Source organism: Globicephala melas, chromosome 11 (genome assembly GCF_963455315.2).
Source record: "Globicephala melas chromosome 11, mGloMel1.2, whole genome shotgun sequence".
In the NCBI taxonomy this organism is placed as follows: domain Eukaryota; kingdom Metazoa; phylum Chordata; class Mammalia; order Artiodactyla; family Delphinidae; genus Globicephala; species Globicephala melas.
Genome location: NC_083324.2, coordinates 22,670,730 through 22,692,418, shown reverse-complemented (window position 1 = coordinate 22,692,418; position 21,689 = coordinate 22,670,730). Strand labels below are relative to the sequence as shown.

Genomic DNA, 21,689 nt, shown 5'->3' with positions numbered 1-21,689 from the left:
GTCCATTTCTCTTTAACAATCTACAAAGACCTCTCCATACAGGATTCATAATGAATTACTGAGCATGCTGGGACTAATCATAAAATTTGCTATAATATCCCAAAGTTTGTTAAATTCTTTAAATCACTTACCACAAAACAAAGTAAGGCGTATTAAAATCTGAATTTTGAGAAGCAGAGCAAAGCATACAAATATTATTTTTTATTTCTTTCTGAGACTATGTCAGCAAGGAGCATGAAAAGAGATTTAGAGTGTCCCATTAGAGATGCTCTGAAAATGCGGTAGCTATCAGACACAGTGATCACGTGTGAGATACGGAAAGAGCCAATACTGTAAGAGCCAGGGCCTGGCTCTTACAGTATTGGCAAGTAAGTTGGGCATAGAGAGCCTGACAGTCTTGGAAATTTGGGATAAATGGACATTAGGAAAAGAAATGCAAAATCATCATTTATGAATTCATGACAGTAGGAAAACCACTGCGAGAAGAAATGAGCCCAGGGAGGATGGTTTTCCACTCTCCAGTGTATACACAGTGGTTACCCTAAATGAGAGGCTATCCTAAGGGGAAGGGGAAACCAAATGACAGGTTGCAAAATCAAGAAGCACAAAAACATTTTTATTCTTTTCAGACTAGGCTATCAGGTAGATGATCACCATAAAGAATGGCTGCTTTTCAACTCCATATGAAAGTAAAATTTGTTTTCAAACTGGCCTGTAAGAATGGAGATGCAGGGTAATCATTTCAAAAATATCGCTCATATTTAAAATATATTGGACATTATATTTGAAAATGAATCCCTAAAGAGTTCTATTAACCCCCAAAATAAATATTCCCTTGCAGATAAGGCGTTTCAGCAAATACATGTGGCATATAATAAAACAAGTTTTTCTTCATGCCTCTGATATAAGCATGTATATAAGAGAAAAAGAGGATACTGTTTTGTTTTTCAATATATGATAATCAACAATACATGAGGCATTTAGTATGTATTAATTCTAAAACATACTTATTACAACTTAAGGCCTTTGCATAAACCCTTTATCAAAAATACAGCGTGCAGTTTTATGTCCCTGGCCTCAAACTCTAAAGACTTTTCAAGCACTTACCACAGAGCTAAAACAGCTGGCCTCTCCTCAAAGTTATACCAAATTATATTTTGTGGTTCTCCCAAACATGAATCTAATCCTCCCTTTATTAAACTGTGTTTTCTTGGTTGTCTGAAGGGAGAATCACTGCAAGCTACTGAATTGCTTACACATTTCATCAATTTCAAAACAACCCAGGCAGTAACACTGGTGACAATGAACTGTTTCAGACAGCTCCCATTTCTGTAGACGACCATTTATTCCCCAACTATTTCAGTAATTCTAAATCTAAGCCTTTAAAATGATAATCAAAATGAACACTCAAAAAAAAAAAAAAAACCAACACAAACTAAAGTTTTCATCATGCTTTAGAAAGGTTTGCCAAGTACTTCCACATATATCTTAGATGATAATAAAACAATGCTTTGGGGTATTATTTTCAGGTCTACTTTACACATGAGGTGACAGAAGTTGAAAGAGTATATTCAAGTAGCTAATAAACACATGAGGGAAAGGCATTAAACCACAATAAGATACTACCTCACACCTACCAGAATGACTAAAATACTGATGAGGGTGTGGAGAAATTGGACTTCCCACACACGCCTATGAGAATGTAAATTGCCACATCTAGAGAACTGTTTGGCAGTATCGATTTAAGCTGAGTATATGCATACCCTACTACCCAGAAATTCTAGTTCCAAGTATCAAAAATATGCTCCAAACGACATGTATGAGAATGTTCACAGCAACATTATTCATAATAGTCAAACATAAGAAGCACACAAATGTCTATCAATAGAAGAATGACAGAAAAGTTCTTGCAGAGTCATACCATAGAATACTATACAGCAATAATGATAAGTGGACCACTGCTACATAAAATACGAGTGAATCTGAGAAATAAAAATCAAGTGAAGAATGGCAAATACAAAAGTGTATACAATGTATGATTCCATTTGTATTATGCTCAAAACCAGGCAAAACAAATCTTTGATATTAGAAGTTAGGAGAGTGTTACCTTTGGGAAGAAAGCAGGGTAGGGGGAGGACAGTGGGGAGGCATAAGGGGCTATTGGGATGGTGACTGTCTTAGTCCATTCAGGCTGCTATAACAAACTACCATAGACTGTATGGTTTAAACAACAAACAGTTATTTCTCACAATTCTGGAGGCTGGCAAGTCCAAGATCAAGGCACCAGCAGATTCAGTGGCCACTTACTGGTATACAGGTAGCCAACTTCCAGCTATGTACTCACACTGTGGAAGAGGTGGGAGAGCCCTCTGGGGTCTCTTTTATAAGGGCACTAATCCCATTCATGAGGGCTCTACCCTCATGATCTAATTCCCTCCCAAAGGCCCTACCTCCTCATACCATCACATTGTGGGGTAGGATTTCAACATATAAATTATGAGAAAACACACACATTCAGGCCATGACGCTGGCCAGGTCCTATATTCTTGATGTGGTCAGAGGTTCCACAGGTATATTCATTTTGTCATAATTCATCGAACTATATACTTAAGATTTGTATAGTGTCCTCTATGTAAGTTATACTTTTAATAAAAGTTTATTAAATTTTTAGATTGTACTGTCATGTGAAATTATTGCCCCTTTAAATTGGAAATGTGTGTATCTCATTTCATGCAATAAAGTAACCCTCTGAGGTAATAAGTACTGTTACTATCTCCATTTTATAAAAGAGGAAACCAAGACACAAAAAAGTTAAATGACATGCCCAAGGTCCCACAGCCAATACGTGTTAAAGACAGGACTGCAACACAGGCTGCGTGGCACCAGAGCCCCACCAAGAATCCCTTCCTTCTTAAACGAGTATTTGGTGCTTATAGAGCACATTTCTTGCTAGACATTTAAAGGGCTTTAAAAATTTGACTCTAAGTTGGATCTAAACCAGGAAGCACAGTCAAATCAAGTGAAGTGACGTCACTAATGCCAATCATATGCTACTGCTTTTCAAAATCAGGCCTCCCGAGGGCAACAAATTTGCTTAACTTCGGACAATATAGTCGAGGTTACTGTTGAGATTCATATCAACCATCTTTTTCTTTAATTCATTCATGCAAGACGTTTTACATACTCCAGATGTTGTTGCACTCATTTTCTACACCTTTGGAATTCTAAATTTAAAATTAGAAACAAAAGCCAAAGCACCAATCAGGAAAACAAAAACGTAAGGCTAACATTCTTGATAGTGTTTCTCCTTTAAATGTGTTCAAATTCTTTATAGATTACCACAAAATCCTACTTCTATTTTTTATTTTATATCAATTTTACTCCCTGTGATTTTAGGAACACTAATGTTTAGAATCCTAGAAGTTAAAATGATGAGGGTGAGATCATATCTATTCTACCACCAGCAGAATAAACTCTATTACCTTTCTCTCATCTCAAGCCCAGGTGGCAAATAAGAGAAGTACAAAATATTTAATGATACACTTCATGGGAATCCAGTTTAGAAAGCTATCTAGTAAACACTCTTGTTTTAGACAGTTTGCCAGAGGAACTTCACTTCATATATATTACAAATAAGGAACAGATCAGTTATAAAGGTACGTGTGTTAGGTCCCAATGAAAATCAGCATTTGGGTTAATGGCCAAGTGAAAGAAACACAAGTCTCAGCTCCATGGCTGACATTAGGAGTGGAAACATATGCCAATCCATAATATTTTTCTTGAATGTTGATGCCTATTACTTGATCAATAGAATTAGCTTGTACATATAACAAACAAGTAGTTGTTAGTATCAGCTGATTGAAGTTTAACAACAACAGGCCTTTTGTAATTTTGAGTTTCAGTGTATTCAACTGACTAATCCTTATATCTAACAAGAAAATCAATACCTTTGAAATAATTAGCTTTGGGCTCTCGGGAATCTCTACTTCTGGGCAAATGGATGGGGTTCTACTTGAAATAATTACTGCCAGAACTATAACCAGTTTCCTTGCAAGATGAAATCAATTCATCTATACTATTTTTTAGCCTCTGTTCTCTGAAATCTGTGACACAGTGCCAGGATTGAAAATACCCATTACATTTCTATGCTTTTTAACGGGCTTTGAAATTTCAAGATTTGGAAAATGTACTGTGAGATGAGCCAAGCATGCATTTTCCTGATATAGCATGAGAAAAATAAAATAACTCCCACATACTTTTATCTATACAAGATGACAGTCAAATCTCAAAAAAGTTTAAATACTCCAAGCATTTGAAAATATTCTATAGGGTAAAGTCAACGTTTTTGAAGAGATTGTTTTTTCAAAAACAAAAATAAAAAAAGCTCTCCAAGTGATTTTTCATTCCCTTCCTGTACTTTTATGAAATTAAAATTCAGGATCAGCCCCTAAGAAAAGATATTCCAAAGAAAACGCAATGATTGTCCTGTTAGATTTAATCCTTTGTTGGTTCTCTTTAATTCTCAGCACTGAGTTTCACTAAATGTACAGTATTTCATTACAGTTGCCTGTCCTCTCGGTACTTTGTAGTTCAAGCAGTTTAAAGAGCTGTGTATTACGTCCATGGTATTTACAGATATCAAATGGTTTGAAAATCCCTGGGATAAAAATTATTCTTCCCTTAGAAAGGAGTAGGAAGGAGGGATAAATGAATTAATAAATGATTACAGAGCCTCTGATAATATTCCTACTTAACCAATGAAAACGAGGTGCTTCTGTAAACAGAAAAATCAACTGCAGACACTTCACGTCTGGGTGACTTTGGACTTCAGTGACTTTGCTATTCCTGAACAACCCTAGAGCAATGAAGATAAGTTGCTAATATTGTTTAACAATTTTATGTGTGTGTATGTGAATCAGAAGGAAAAGACAGCAAAAACGTAAGGTTACCAACTAAGTCATAATGAAAACAGACAAGCATACCACTAACCTAAGACAAAAAAACTGCATGCACATGAGACCCAAAATGCCAGTCTATTTATGAGTGGGAAGCTTCCATATTAAGTTCAGACAACATTTCTTTAAAAAGAATCTGATATTGTTTTCGTTCATGATTTTCTTAGTGATGGTTCAGATTTCCCATGTCTTCAGATATGTCAGGAACCAAGAGAATGTGTCACATATTAACAATATTAAGATAATGATTCTCAAATAAAATTTACAATCATATGGTTGTGCTATATACACTACCCCAAAGAATTGTGAAGAGAATTAAACGACATATATCAGATATTCAAAAAATATTAGTTTTTTCAATATAATAATATCCACCTAAATCGTGTTATCATAGACAACTGAATACCTACAATGGAAACAAACCATACTGGTATTTAAATTGATTAAATATTTACTGAATACCTTCTATGCACCTAGCATGAGTATGATAGCTACATTCTAGTTAAGAAGATGCCCATGAAACAACATTATATGCTACTTAGAGTGTATGTTACAAACTGTAACGTCTGTAATTGTCAGAGATGAAAATTGAAAAGCATATAGAAGGAGGTGGGGTCATTATTTTCCAGTAATATATAATATTATAAGCCTGTAACTTTCTTCTGTCTTAATCTTATAGTATCTTCAGCATCTTTATGAAAGGAATCTGAGACTCAGTCCTCTCTAAGTCACATAAGTGTAGAACTAATCGCTTCACTGTGAAGGACCCAAAAAATATTTCACGCCAACCAATGTTTCATTATTTGCACTACACTTTTTAAAAAAATTTCCTTCTACCTCCCAGAACTTTGTAAGCACATACCCTGAAATAAAATCCTAGGGGCACTTATAAACCTTTCACCCAAATGATTTAAACCATCATGCATTCCAATGAGATATAAGTCAGGATTTGCACCTGGGGCTGCAAAGTACATGGGTTGGCTTATTAACCCTTAGCAGCAGGAACAAGGTAGATGTTGATGGTGAGAAATCATTACACCATGCAATCTCCCCTACAAAGAGAGAGGTTACCTTAGGATCAGCTGTGAGTAATTTGAACGCTTGATATACTTGAGATTCCTTTACACCACCACCAAGATCCAAGAAGTTGGCTGGCTTCCCACCACTCAGGAAAATGATGTCACAGGTAGCCATGGCAAGTCCAGCACCATTCACTGTGAAATGCAAATGGCACACAAGACAAGATAAATTTAACAACATGAAAGGGTGCATAAATTTTGTCCCTCCCCCATATTGCTAAAAGAGAGCCCTGACTTTACTAGGCCAATTTCCACCCTGCTTGGAATTCTATTCAGCCAGATAAATTCATAGACTTTAAGAATAATCAGGACTGTTGGGCTTCCCTGGTGGCGCAGTGGTTGAGAGTCCGCCTGCCGATGCAGGGGACATGGGTTTGTGCCCCGGTCCGGGAAGATCCCACATGCCACGGAGCGCCTGGGCCTGTGAGCCACGGCCGCTGAGCCTGCGCGTCCGGAGCTTGTGCTCTGCAACGGGAGAGGCCACGACAGTATGAGGCTCACGTACCCCCCCCCCAAAAAAAAGAATAATCAGGAAATGTGCATACAAAGAATAAACAAAAAAGACCTGGGAATGGGAAGAAGAATTTATTGAGAAGTTAAATCAATCTGGGAAACACAAAGAAGGGAAGAGCTTAAGTAAGTAATAAATTTGGACTATTAGTAGAGGAAGGAGTTTTAGGTTCTGGAAAGTACGGAGTTTAAGAGAACTGCAAAAGAGAGGAAAAAGGATATGAAAAGTTGCTAGAGCTTATGAATTACATTCTTTTTAATATTCTTTAAGAGATTTGAGTAAAGAATGTGATTCTTTCCATTTTTTGCTTGCTGAGAATATGCTCCTTTGAATGTGGCATCCCTCTGGGGTTGAACCACAGGGATCCCAACTTCAATAGGACTCCACACTATTTTACACTTAGTGCAACCATGCAAGTTTATGCGTTCTCTGAGAAACTTAGAAAGCAAATGAACAAATTACAGCATTAAAACAACATTCCTAACTCCCATTCCTGTTTCAAATTAATATAAGAAATGCTCACTAGCAACCTGATCATTAAAACTAGAACCAAAATGTTGCCAACATCCCAGTAGCTTTTCTTAAGAAACCAAGGAAAGAGTTTTAACATAAAATTTTTTATTTTCCAGAGCGAAGTTTTATTGATCAACTGCACTTCCTTTGCTTCTTAAGCTTAATTATAGGAAATTGCTTTCCTTAGGTTAGAAAGTGCCAAAAAAGTGCTGAACACAGCAGAAACTCTCCAAGTAAAGTAGCTTTCACTTTTTCTGACCCCTGAATTCCTCAGGTAAGCCTATGAACTGTGACTAATTTAATTAAGTCTGGGACAACTAAAATAAAAGTCATTTATATATGATCTTAAAACCATGTGAAATATGTTCATTGTAGCTTTTGAGACTGCTACCTTGGCCAAATCATGCACACTCCTATAGAGGCTACAAAGAATATGTATTTAATTTGCTCTAAACACACCATTATATGTTTCCCCTTTCTAAACGCCTACAAATATTGAGAGCATATTAACTTATCAAGATCAGAATGATGTGAGCGACCTGGTACATTAGAGTTTTTGCTCCAAAACAAAGCAAGAGCCTTTGGTATCACTTGTAATTGGGTGTCATTTTCTATTGTATTGAACAGCAAACTACTGGATGAGGTCTGTTCAGTTCTGAATATAATGATACTGCTGGTTTAATGAGCTACAAATCTTTTTTATTTTAATTCCATTGAGATTAAGACCTCGGTTTCAAGTGCAGTGAATTGCTTCCACCAGAAACAGAGAAGTATATAAATCTCAGTACCATACGCTATGGACAATGCAGAAATTGTATTGCCTCTCTAGACCCATTCTTATCTCTGCTAATAAGCCAATTTTACAAATTTAGATGACTATGATAAAATCAACTGTCTTATTAATAAACTGACATAATGGAGTAAATATTTTATCATTTGGTTTTCACAGCACCTGAAACTTTAGTATAATGATTAAAGTATTCATTCTCTTCTACTTCCATTAAGAAAGCAATTTATCTTAAACCAAGATTTCAGAATAATTCCTAGCATATTAACATTGACTAGAGTAGCAGAAGTTCTGACCTTTACTAATCAAAGTTTAACTGAAATACTTTAATGTTGTGGTCCTCAACTGGGGTGACTGTGCTTACCAAAAGGTAATGTCTGGAGCCATTTCTGGTTGTCACAACTGGTGACAATGCAGCACAGGAAAGCGCCCCACAGTCAAGAATTATCCAACCCAACACGTTCATAGTGCCAGAAGTGAGAAACCCTGCTTTAAACTGGTGACCACCAGCCAAAATGAACTTTGGGAAGAAATTTTGGGTTGTTTCTTAAGAGTGTTTGGCTACAAAAATCTCATATGTTTACTTGCTATTGGGAAATAACATTTCAGAAACCAAGGGGCCCTAAATTCTGCAAAAATCCACAAATCATTCTTTTGATATAACTGCTTTCTTACCAAAGCAGGCAATGTTCCCGTCCAGTCCTATGTATTTTAGGTCGTATTTGGCAGCTTCATTTTCAATGGGTTCATTCTCTGATTTGTCGTCCATAGCAAATATGTCCTTTTGTCGGAATTCTGCATTGTCATCAAAGTTTATCTTGGCATCAAAACAGACAACTAATAAAGAAAAAAGAAACATACCTAAATATCTCCTAAGGATCTATAAATTAAGTTCTTCAGGCTGACAAGTGCAGGAGAAAGAAAGTCAAATATTGTTATTTTTTCTCATGCTTCAGGCAGGAGAAGCTGTTATGGCTTTCTTGACCTTTAAACTTTAAGGCTACTAAGACAAATATGACATGGTCCCTGTTTTCAAGGGATTTACATCCTAATAAAAAGCAAAATAATTTATATCTGTTGGTTTCTATAAAATAACAATGTAAGTTGCCATTACTCATTAAAAGCTACAGACTGGCATAGCTACATACAGATTTGATTTGCAATTTTTATTACAGTTCTTATTTTTAGTATTTAACCTTTCACTTCAATGCAAGGAGAGACTAGACAATAACGCTTAATGCTGTCCCCCTATGTCCTTCTTTTGATGTTGCAAAGTGAAGTTTTTATTTAATCAGTATCCTCACTAATATGTCTAGAAGATATAGTGGAAAGAACACCAGGCCAGAATGAATAGATTTTTTAAATTATTTGATCCTTAACTAAATCTGTAATTTTGATAAAAATAACCTACTTTCTTTCTGGACCTCAGTTTTCTTATTTGAAAAATGGAAACAACAATCCCTAGACTGCTGATACACTTACTCTGGGGTCTGCTAAAACTAGACCATCATCTTGATGTGAGCAGAACCATCTTATGACTCTTGTGATTCAAGATACAAAACATTAAGAGACCAAGACTAGTCAGTTACAATGGAATGCTGCCAGGCATTATTAGCACCACTGTCTCCACCCTCTGGTGCTGGCAGAAATCTCTAACTCTTTTTACTGGCTAGGAGCCCTGGACACAGTGAAACCCGCTCAGCGACAGGGAGGGACCACAGAGTTTTCCTTGATTTACAGATCTTCCACATGTACAATCAGGTAGCGACTGCAGTGGGGATGGGTGGTGTGCTTGGTGTCTTGGATCTGATCTCTTTTATTAGATCCCTTAGAGTAGAAAGTAATTGTCTACAATGATGTTCCATCATAACCTTCTTTTACCCTGCCTGGGATATCGACAGGCAGGGATCTCTGACCATGAATTTAGGTATTACCCGTCCTCCTCCAGCATTGCTGATAGGCACCTAACTCTTGACAGGGAAAGAACCACCTTCATATATTTCACTCTAAAGTAATGACCATGGTCTGTTAGTCCCACTTGCTTCCTATGAAAAGAAAATATTGTTATATTGTAGCATCCTGGAGTTAAAGACCCCAGGTAGAGGTTTTTTCCAAGGGTCTCTCTACCACAATAATTGAGCACTTTGGTACAAATCCATGCAGAATTATCATATTAACATCTAAGAATTCTCAGCATATATAAAAGTCCAAATCACAAATTACTTAAAGTAACACTGACTGACAAGGGAGAATCTTAAATGGAATTTAATGTCTGCCTGAGTCCTTTGTGTTGCCACAAAATGTCCAACCCCTTTACCCACACATTGTGAATATACAGAGCAAATGAGTAATTACTTTCCAGAATACTGAAATCTTAAAGATGGAATCCTACATTACCAAAGGAATTGGCCAATGTTTTCTGCTTGCTACAGTAGCATTTTCTCAGCAATTAATGACTGGTATAAAAATCGATAGGAAAGCAACATCATTGTTGGCTTTCCATTGGGTTTACAAATACATATTAATTAATTTATTAGTAATTTTAGCTCCTCCATTACTCACTGGCAAGATTACTTGAAACCAACATGTTCAGAATGAATGGGCAAATGCTATCAAATTGACTTCCTAAGTGAAGAGTTTCAAATAAAAGAATTCTTGGTCAAGGTTAATAAACCAGTAAATCAAAATAGGTCCAGGCTGATCTTTGCCCCTTACAAAGACTACAGTTACAAGCTACTTGAGAGAGAGCGTAATTAATGGATATATATGTAAAGCGCAGAAGGCAGTCCCAGCTAAATGCCTGCAAAGTCAGATTTTCAAAAGACTCTTTTTCTTGTAATATGATATGTATGCCAAGTACAGAAATGAGTTCACTATTTGGGGACCACCTTGAGAGAACTTTAGAGTTAACCTAGGACCTAAAGATAGTGACTGTGGGATGATAGGGTTATCTATAGGTAGGAAGAAAGGTGTATCTACTATGGTCCCTTGCCAACTGTTCTCCCTCCGTAGAGAAAAGTAAACAACATAATTAGGTCAATGTATGTATGTCCAAGTGCTTTTAGAAATTAAAAACACTACATCAATAGGAAGTAAGTAAGGCAACTGTAAGGAGTAATGAAAAATATCCAAAACTGAATTGCCACCATTAATGCCTAAATCTTTTGGGGGAGGGTGGCGCTAGAGGGGGGGATAAAGCATTTTAAGGAGGTACATGGATTGTGTTAGACACATATTTGTTAAACCTGCTCAATATTTTTTAAATGGTCCCAAACATACAAAGTGCTTTCCTGCCTTACAATCTCAGTTCATAATGTTATGAAAGTTTTCCCTTGAACTTGACCATTTAACGCAGACTCTGGCATCAAAAACACCTGGGCATGAATTATAACTCTCACACTTCCTAACCAGGGGTCCATCGTGTCTCTTAAGCCCAGTGGCCTTGTCGTCAAATGGGGACCAGAGTATTTTCTACTGCACTGTATTGAAGGAAAGGGAGGATGCATGCAAAGCACTGAGCCTCACTGACAGCTGCCACTCACTGGTTATTTTTATTATTACCAATGCCATCCTCTACATGCACAGTGCTTTCTTAGGGCTTCAGAAATACGATAGGTCCTTATGGCCCAGGCTACTGGATTCTCTTCTCTTCCTATCACTAAAAATGACCTGTACTTTGTCCCATTCCCTTATAATCCTAGAATTCTGTTTAGAGTACATCTAAACTAATGCCTACTGGAGTTTACACATGTACAGGTTACCTATGGTTTTCAATAAAAATACGATCTTCTGAGTACATCAGAATTTTCCCACAGGAAGGATTTTAATGGTTGGCATTTCAGGCTTTGGAACTGACAGAGAAGGAGATTTTGCCTAAAGGATGATGATGAAAGAGATGACTCTGGTGATCCTTGAATCACACCACACCGTTGCATAAGGCCAGGGAGGCTATAGATGGTCTAAAACAGCCCCAAGTGAGACTCTAAGTCAGGCAGTGGCAGAGTACAGCCCTTGGGCCAGCTCACTGCCTGTTTTTGTAAATGTGGTTTTACTGGAATTCAGTCACAACCATTCATTTACACACCTCTATGGCTGCTGTCCCAAAACAACAGCAGAGATGAGTGGCTGCAATAGAGACTAAATGGCCCCCAAATATTTACTAACTGGCCCTTTACAGAAAAAGATTGCCAATCCCAGCTAAGCCACAGTTCTCATCACATTTGTATCCTACTTTAACAACTGAAAAAATAGTCACAGGTATCATATTTGTATGAGTGAGGGAGAAACTTAGGAAAGTTCATCATACTAGTGTGAAAACAAAAAAGTATGACAAACAAAATAAACCAAAACTTCCAGCTTGCACAAAAGGAGTAGATCAATCCCTGAATACTGATTGACTCTTATATGCTAATTTCCCCCTGCAAGACCCCTCCAAGTACACTTTCAGAACTGGCGGGTTAAAAATGGATCGTCTAATTCAAAAAGAGTCACATACCACAATGTCCACTGCAGCACTATTTACAATAGCCAGGACATGGAAGCAACCTAACTGTCCATCGACAGATGAATGGGTAAAGAAGATGTGGCACATATATATAATGGAATATTATTTGGCCATAAAAAGAAACAAAATTGAGTTATTTGTAGTGAGGGGGATGGACCTAGAGTCTGTCATACAGGGTGAAGTCAGTCAGAAAGAGAAAAACAAACACTGTATGCTAACACATATATATGGAATTAAAAAAAAAAGATTTTGATGATCCTAGGGGCAGGACAAGAATAAAGACACTGACATAGAGAATGGACTTGAGGACACGGGAAGGGGGAAGGGTAAGCTGGGACAAAGTGACAGAGCAGCATTGACATATCTACACTACCACATGTGAAATGGATGGCTAGTGGGAAGCAGCTGCATAGCACAGGGAGATCAGCTCAGTGCTTTGTGACCACCTAGAGGGGTGGGATAGGGAGGGTGGGAGGGAGACGCAAGAGGGAGGGAATATGGGGATATACGTATACATATAGCTGATTCACTTTGTTATATAGCAGAAACTAACACAACATTGTAAAGCAATTATACTCCAATAAAGATGTAAAAAAAAAAAGGATTGGCTATGTCAACAATAGCACAATAAAATAAACTTCCTTGCTCAGACCTTGGCTTTTTCATTTAATAAGACAATAAACTATGGTAAAATGTATTTTTGGAGGTGCTGAGCTTGGTTCAGATATTAAACTTTTCAATGTCACATTAATGAAATCTCAATTCTATAGAAAATTCAACTCGAACAAAGGCCATTCTGTGTACAAAGTGGGTGAAAAAAACACACCTATTAATATTTATAAAACAATTTTCACCATCAAAAGCATATTGTTATATGCTTGATAGATTATACAAAATGAATTTTCCTTCTGAACAAATATCAAAGAAAGCTGCAGTACTTATATTCATAGGGTGTTTTTGTTGTTTTGTTTAATGGTGTGAAATCCTGTGAGCTGCTAATTCAACAACCTCAATAACGAACTGAGAACGTGACTGGCAGTTAGCGGCCTCTGACCCTAGAGTTTTAACAGAAGACTGTGCCACAGAATTAAACAAAAGAAAAATACATTTCAGAGGGGAGACTCACACATAAAAGAAACAAAACAAAACAGCAGGAAATAAGACTTGTCATAATTATTTTGGAAAATCATCTGTCTTCAAGTAATGTACTGAATTCGATTTGTGATAAATAACCATAACGTGCTACTGAAATGTGCTTTACCAAGATGGCTTTAAAACGCTGATACTTCCAAATTAGTCCACTTTCCGTTAAATGTTAATTTCAAGAGTTGTATACTCTTGAGAACTTTTCTTTAGTTGCTGTGAAAAGAGAAAAATAGACACTAGGCGGGAGGGAGCTTCAGAGGAAGGTAGAGAACTGAGAATGTTCTTGAAAATAGTCTTGTGTATAAAGAGAGAAACACCCACCAACAACATGGGCACTTGCTAACACAGGGTGGTTATTTAGGGAAATTAATCTGAAGAAAGAAAGGAATTTGATGTGCCACTTAACTTTGGATCACCCAGCCTTAATTCTCTTGGAATCTTGGCCAGATAGTCAGTTTTAAATTGGGTTTAATTCCTTTAGCTCAGTGAATGGATTTCACCTCCAACTGATGAAGATGGCTTAGAACAGGAATTCTTAACCTCAGGACTACTGACATATTGAGTGAGATCATTTTCTTATGAGAGGGACAGCACTGTGCATTGTATGATGTTTAGTGGCATCTCTGGCATCTACGCACTAGAAGCAAGTAGCATCCTGCACCCTAAGTTGTGACAAGTAAAAAAGCATGTTAACTAGATTCATTGTGGTGACCATTTCACTAGATAGACATAGATATAAATCAAATCACTGTGTTGTATACTTGAAACCAGTATAATGTTGAATGTCAATTACATTTTAGTAAAAAAATGTGTCGAGACATTGCCAAACAGCCCCTGGGGAACGAAATGCCCACTCTCCCCAATGAGAAACATTGTTTTAAAGATACCAAAGAAACGAGTCTGTGTGCAGGCAGATCTGGCTGAGAGTGGGATGAAAAGAAATAAGATATAAAATCTCACAGTGGCTTACAAAACAAGTAAATGAAGATAGGTAAATAATCAAAAATTTAAAAAAAACCTTGCTTTTTACTTGGCTACAGGTTTAATGAATTAAATCTGGCACTGCAATTGGACAAGCAAGGAAAATAGTTCATTTCTTTCTATTTGTTTGCTTTCATTTCAATAAAAGTTGTCATTCTCATAGACATGTTTTAACTCAATGTCCCTTTTTCCTTTGCGAAACAGCCTTTTTCTCACCATGTGATTCCAGCTCAGTGAATGGTCTAGGTGTGCACATGTGACCCAAGCAGGGCCAAGCAGCATCGTCTGAAAGGACTGTTACTGTTGCTGGAGGAGAATGATGAAAACTGAGAGCCATCTTGGCTGACAGCTCCAGAGGCGCTGGCGGACAAAGATGCTGAGTTAGAGGCAAGCAGCACTGAGTAACCAGAGAATCCCTGATTACCTTCATACCTTAAGCCAGTCTACTCCTTAAACTTCTCTGTAACACAAGTAAAGTAAGTACCCACCTCCCCAGGGGGCTTTTTAACAAAAACTAGGCTGATGCAGGTTTGTGTCACTAACAACCATTATAATCCTAACTAGTAGTCACTAAACTACATTACAGTCAGTAGTGCCAACTTATATTGTTTGAATCAGACAATTAATCACATTGGAAAAAATCGTTCTTGGATTGTAGCAAAAATTCCCCACTGGTGACCTAGCAGCGTAGATGTTATCAAGGCCAATGCTATTCTTTCAACCGTGTGTCATCTATTATGCATATATATGACCATTCACCTGGAATTTTTAAAAATGTTCCTCATCAAGCAATAGAATACTGAAGAAATTCTTTTACAAAGAAATTGTGTAATGAATAAGTTTAAAACTTTTTAAAATAAAAAGTTTGGTGTAATGTCAAGCTTCTTAAACTTCTAAATTAAAAGAGTAATTGTTAAGTCAAGGTTTTAATGGGAAAGGTTATATGTTTTGCTATTACTGATCTAAAAGAAAAAATTTAAGTATTCTGATTATAAATATTGTCAATATTGCTAAGGTAGAAATGACTACTATTACAGCTCCTAAATAAAGGATTGCTTTAGGGAAATGTGACAATGATGAAGATCAATTTGTACATTTGGTCATTCATCAACGTTTCCTAATTGGGTTTAATTTGACTACTGTTCATTAGGAGTTATAAACCAACACACTTATTTAATTGTGATTATAATTCAATAGCTGAACTTTTATGGTACAATGAACAAATTAATAGCTGAAGATAATTTTGCTCTTAAAAATATCACATAAGACTTACGTTTCAATGAACTATATACATGGAATATATTTTATGATTCCTTTGAAAAAGCTCAATAATTTTCCTTTCTCTTAATAATTAAAAAGAAAACTTCAGATTTTACGAGGTTTTACAAACACTCTCTAGGAAAAGGTTCTTGTAGCCCTGTTCCCTGCTGCCAGACCACAATCTGTGACCGACAACTTCCCAAAGGGATAAATGAAAATGACATTTTTATCCCACTTGATGGCTGAATTTTTTTTGTTAATATGAAATAACCAGGTTGCTTGTGCGTATTAGCTTGAAAAGCAATATATGACCTTTAAGAATTTAAACTCAACTTCCTCTCTTGGATTTAATTATCAGCCACTCAATGCAGCATGAATTTTAACTGATATTCCCAAACTGGAGACTACTTCTAGATCACTCTGATGAAAGCAAATTAACAGTTTAAGATGGAAAAAATAGAAAATAAGGCAGGTCACCATAAGTTAGTCTGGCATATCAGAATCAACATGCACACCAGACTCCAAAAGACAAGGGTTTGAATCCCAGCCCCAGTAACTAGCTGCCCATGGGGAGCCAAATTCATTCTTCAATCTTCTGTAAAATGGAGATAACAACTCCTAACTCTTCAGAGTTATAATAAACAATAAAAAAAGAAAACACATAAAAGTTTATCACCGTGCGTGATGTATGAGTTCCAGAAACAATTTTCTTCTCCTCTCTATATCAAATACTGATTATTTTACAGCCAAATGCAATTTTTCAAATATTTAAGCATAAAGGTAGTTCGCTTATAAATGACCAACCACAGAATTTTATCTAGTGGTCACTTGTGTAAACCATGAAACCTATTAATTTCAATGGTTTCCTAAACATGAGCTCTTTGCCTGTCCTAATCTGAAATCTTTAAAAACAAAAAACAAAACGAAACAAAAAAATAGATAAAAATATAAAATCTATACCTTTCCTGGACTACTTCTATACTCCTTGAGAAGAATACATTTTATGAACGTCAGGGGCCAGCCTATTTTGTGTCTAACATTGGATGCTTACACCAATCACCTCATTTAGACAACTGCCCTACAAGACAGGTATCATTTTTACCCACTCTTTTGGATTTACGAACAAAAACAAACAAACAAACAAAAAACTGAGGCTTAGCCCACATATGTGGCTGGAACACAGCAATCCCAGGCCTCTCTGGGTTCCAAGGACATGGTATTTTAAATTTTCTGAGTCTGACTATACAATCTCTGAAATACACTAAAGAGAAAAAACTGTACCATCCACGCTGGTCTAGAACTTATTTGTATTTGCACATAATGAGTATTTATTAGTCCAATGGCAAATCCTTATTTACCGTCTTCTCACAACATGCTAAGCAGCAAACAAGACACTGGTGTTGAAAGATACTAAAAAAGACAAGGTTCATGAAATTTACATTATCACTATCCTATCCCCTTGATATTCCACCCCCCCCACCATAAACACATGCACATTTTCAAGCTTTTGCTATCAAATTAATAAGACCTTACTGAATACTTGCTGTATGCAAGACACGGTGCAAGGGTGGTAGGTGCTGAGATATAAGACAGTTATTGATACACTACAAGTACCCAATGGGAAGAAAAAACCTTCTCCACAAAAATGTCTCCTTCTCCCACCTGAAGGGAAAGCTGCTAACCAAGTAACAGGAAAGAGTTTGACAATGGGGCACTCAAGGCTTCACCATGATGACATAACTTCACCAGGAGGCACAAGGTGGAATTACATGCAGATTTAGGTAAACTAAAAAGCTTCAAACAGTTTCAGTTCCATAAAAGCAGGTGCATTCATTACACCCAAGTGCTGTGGCTCCTGATCCAACCTAACTGTAGCAGCAGTTAGGGGCATGAAAACTAGGGGGTGATGGTGGACGGATGTTTCTAAATAAAACAAGAAGTAACTTTCCTGTAGGCTTGGCATTTGGCTACAAACAGACTCAAGGGCTGAAATCTTTAACTGCATCATGGGAGCATTTGAAACTATGGCAGAAATTAAATTACTGAAGGAAATTAATGCAAGGCTGCTGCTACAGTCTTTTTGTACAATTTATAGTTTGCATAAATAATTACATTAATTTGTTTTCTCTTTTTTTTTTACCTTGTCCTTCTGGAGTTTCACCAAAGGGATTCACTTCCACCTGAGTAGCATCGATTTTCAGGAAGAGATTATACAGCTTCTTAATTTGATCTGCAGCCTAAATGTGATCAAGTGAAATGAAATTACATGAAAGCAGTAAAAAAAACCACATTTATTTTGCTGGACTAATGAAACCTTAAAAATAGCAAGTTATCTCTTTATTTTCATTTAGGTTTTCTGAAGGGAAAAACAGAAAAGCATAATTATTTTAATTTCTATTGCTATTCATTAGAAGGAATTGCTCACCTTTCCTCCAGACACCAGGAAATACCATTATCAAGAAAACAAAATATTTTCAGTATGGCCTAAAAACGTTCTTAATCTTTTTGAAAATTATCATGTCCCTATTAGGTGAGCTATAGCACCATATGAGCTACAATCATTAATACAAACAAGCTCCATTTAAGTAAAAGGTAAACATGATTTCTAGAGTTTATATTGACAAGGTTTTCCTTATTAGGCTGGAATAAAACTGTTATTATATTCATCAATCCAAACCTATAATCTGTGAAAAAACAATTACTGAGTGTCTAATGGAAATGGTTGCAAAACAGGAAGATGAAAGTCCCAAATGGTAAACTTTCTAAATAGCACAGTTCAAACTAAAAACCGTTTGTTCCAAAGGCATAAACCACAAAGAGCAAGAATATCCACAGTCTCCCTGGTGTTGTGTCCCTGACTTCATCTTTCTCACTCTGCTTGAAATTCACTCGCTCATTCATTCTTTTCAACCAACATTTATTAACTGCTCATGTCACAGCAGGCTGGCATTGTGTGAGCCGGGGCTTGGGGAAGAATCACAAATGAGGCGTGACAGCACCCTGGAAAGCTCGCACCTGCAGTGAACACAGCCTGTGATGCAGCACAGTGAGACTGTGCCATGTGCAATCAAGGCTGAATGCTGGGGTTCGGTCTCATTCTCGGCTCCGTCTTATTTCCCAGCCATGGTTTTCCCATTGCTACATTTTTGTTCATTGTTCCCATCCTGCATTATTTGCCCTCAGATTCGTTTCTGGCTTTTCCCCATCTCTACTCTGTATCGGGGAGCTGACACTTTCAGGCTGTGTTTCCAAGGCTCCTGGGCCAGCTGGCTTCAGTTCAGCCAATGGAAAGCAGCGGTGAGAGGCAGGAGGTGGGAGGAAGGAAAAAGAGGGGTATTTCTACCCCTTTCTTTCTGTCTCCTCTGGCTTTAATTCCCACCAGGGTCCCAACTTCTGTATCCCAAAGTCCAGTAATACCACTGCCTCACTTTGTCCCTTGAGCACACAGGTAGCAACAATTTCCTGCTGTTGTTTAGTTCTGCATTGCCTCTCTGTGCACTCTGAAACTTCTCTGCTCTCACAGCACCTACATAACCAATTACCTAGAATAAAGTTCCACTGTGGTAAATACTAGGAGTGATTTCTTTGTTCTGGTATTGAGTAAAGAACTCCTGGAGATGTATGTAATTCATATTATCTTAATTTATTGTATATACATGTGTAAACTTCTTTAAATCCTAATTTCAAAGCCAGTGGACATAAACAAACATAATGAGTAAAACTGAATATGTTTTAATATTTTTTTTTCTGGCTCGATAGTATATGTACATGATACAAAATTCCCAAGGTACACCAGGGTCTCCCTCAGAACCTTCACCAGACTCCCCAGCCACGTAGCCCCCATCTGTCCTCCTGCAGCAGCCACTTACAGCTTGATGCTTCGTTAAGCGATACAGCTATGCGGGCTTCCCTGGTGGCGCAGTGGTTGAGAGTCTGCCTGCCGATGCAGGGGACACGGGTTCGTGCCCCGGTCCGGGAAGATCCCACATGCCGCGGAGCGGCTGGGCCCGTGAGCCATGGCCGCTGAGCCTGCGCGTCCGGAGCCTGTGCTCCGCAACGGGAGAGGCCACAACAGTGAGAGGCCCATGTATCGCAAAAAAAAAAAAAAGAGATACAGCTATGCGTATGCCAGTATACACACTCTGCATTCATCTTTTTTAAGAAACCCAACTTGGTTCTATACCTTGTTTCTTTCTTAATAGGTTTCAGAGGGCCTTCATCAGCAACACAAAGAGAGCCATCTTGTAAATGGCTGCACGATATTTTACTGTATGGATGTATCGTAATTCATTTAACCTGTCTCTTAAATAGTGGTCATTTGGTTTCCAGTAGTTTGACATTACTTCAAATGCTGCCTTACCTATATCTGTACATATATATCGTACATATGATTAAACATCTGTAGGATATATTCCCTGGAGTGGAACAAAAATGGGTGAGCATTTTACATAATAAAAGATTTTATTAAATTGTTCTTGGTAAAGGCTTTCACTAATGTCCTCTTCTACAAACCAGCATCATAGAGGTTGTTTTTCTACTCACAACCATCAGCTATCTGGATCTTTCAGAATGCTAGGTAAAAATGGGTACCTCATATATGGTTTTAATTTGAATCGCTCTTACTGTAAATGAATCTGAGCATTTCTCTATGATATTGAAGCATCTGTATTTCCTCTGCTGTGAATTTTGCCGATTCTTCTGTTGAGAATTTAGTATTTCTCATTTTAATTTATATGAGGCGTTTTTACATGAAGGAATTTAGCTCTTCATCTCATAGAAATTGCAAATATTTGTGCCCTTTAACAATTATCTTTTGCCCATGTTTTTGTTACTTCTGCTGCATGGAAATTTGATAATAATAATGTCATTCTTGGCTTCTGGCTTTGTGCTGGACTTGAAAAAGGTTGGTCCCACCCTCACAATTCTACCATTATTTTTTCAAAAACTTTTTAAGAATTTCTTTATTTCATGTTTACTCTATTTTTATAAATGCAAACAGATTTTATTTGAGTTACAGTGTAGAGCAGATAAGTGACTCACTGCTGAATATTTTTTGTATTTTTAGGGATCTTCCAGGTTATCAATATGAGCGTGCAATGTGAGCTGCATAAGACAGGCATGATGTCTACCCTGGGCACCATGGCATCCACCACAGTCATTCAGCCTCTGCGCAGAGTCAACACAATAAATAATGGTTGAAATAATCATTAATTTAATAATAAGGATACACTGCATAATAGAAATAACTTCTGTGTGCATACATATATAAGATCTTACCCCAGCTACTTCAAAACTTTTTAATACGCATAACATAAAATTCACAAACTCAACCATTTTTAAGTGTATAGTTCATCAGTGTCAAGTACACTCACAGTGTTGTACAACCAAGCTCCAGAACTTTTTCAGAATCCTGAAAACGGAAACTCCGTACCCATTAAATATCAACTTCCCATTCTCCCCTCCTCCAGTCCCTAACAACCAGTCTTTGACTACTCTAGATACCGCATATAAATGGAATGATACATGTTTGTCTTTTTGTGACTGGCTAATTTCACTTAGCAAAATGTCCTCAAGGCTCATCCACACTGCAGCACGTGTCAGGATCTCGCGAGGCTGAACAACCTTCCACTGTATGTATATACTACATTTTTTTTGCCCATTTATTTGTCTATGAACACCTGGGTTGCTTTAAAACTTCTAAAGCTTATATTAACCTAGCTTAGCATGAAGCCTGAATTTTCTCGTGTTACTGCCATTGTAGTTATACATTAACACAGCACTTGGGGGGGGGCATTCGTTATTACAATTATTTACTATTGTGTAAAGGCGGACCATAAACATTTTTTGAAGCATGACTAGATCTATGCTGTAAGACCTACAAGGGGTATATGTTATAAAATCTGTGTTGTAATATCCACAAGGGAGATCCAGCCTGGCTTGGAGACAGAACGTG

General features: G+C 37.2%; 1 protein-coding gene across 1 annotated transcript in view; it reads right to left on the bottom strand.

The window, feature by feature from the left end:
• Positions 1-21,689, bottom strand: part of SUCLG2 (succinate-CoA ligase GDP-forming subunit beta) — a 259,246-nt gene that overhangs the window by 104,265 nt on the left and 133,292 nt on the right. The window contains exons 7-9 of the mRNA XM_030867675.3: positions 17,877-17,973; positions 8,521-8,682; positions 6,027-6,169 (exon numbers count right to left, since the gene is read on the bottom strand). Coding sequence (XP_030723535.1) covers positions 6,027-6,169; positions 8,521-8,682; positions 17,877-17,973 — 402 coding nt within the window. The remainder of the gene's footprint in view (positions 1-6,026; positions 6,170-8,520; positions 8,683-17,876; positions 17,974-21,689) is intronic.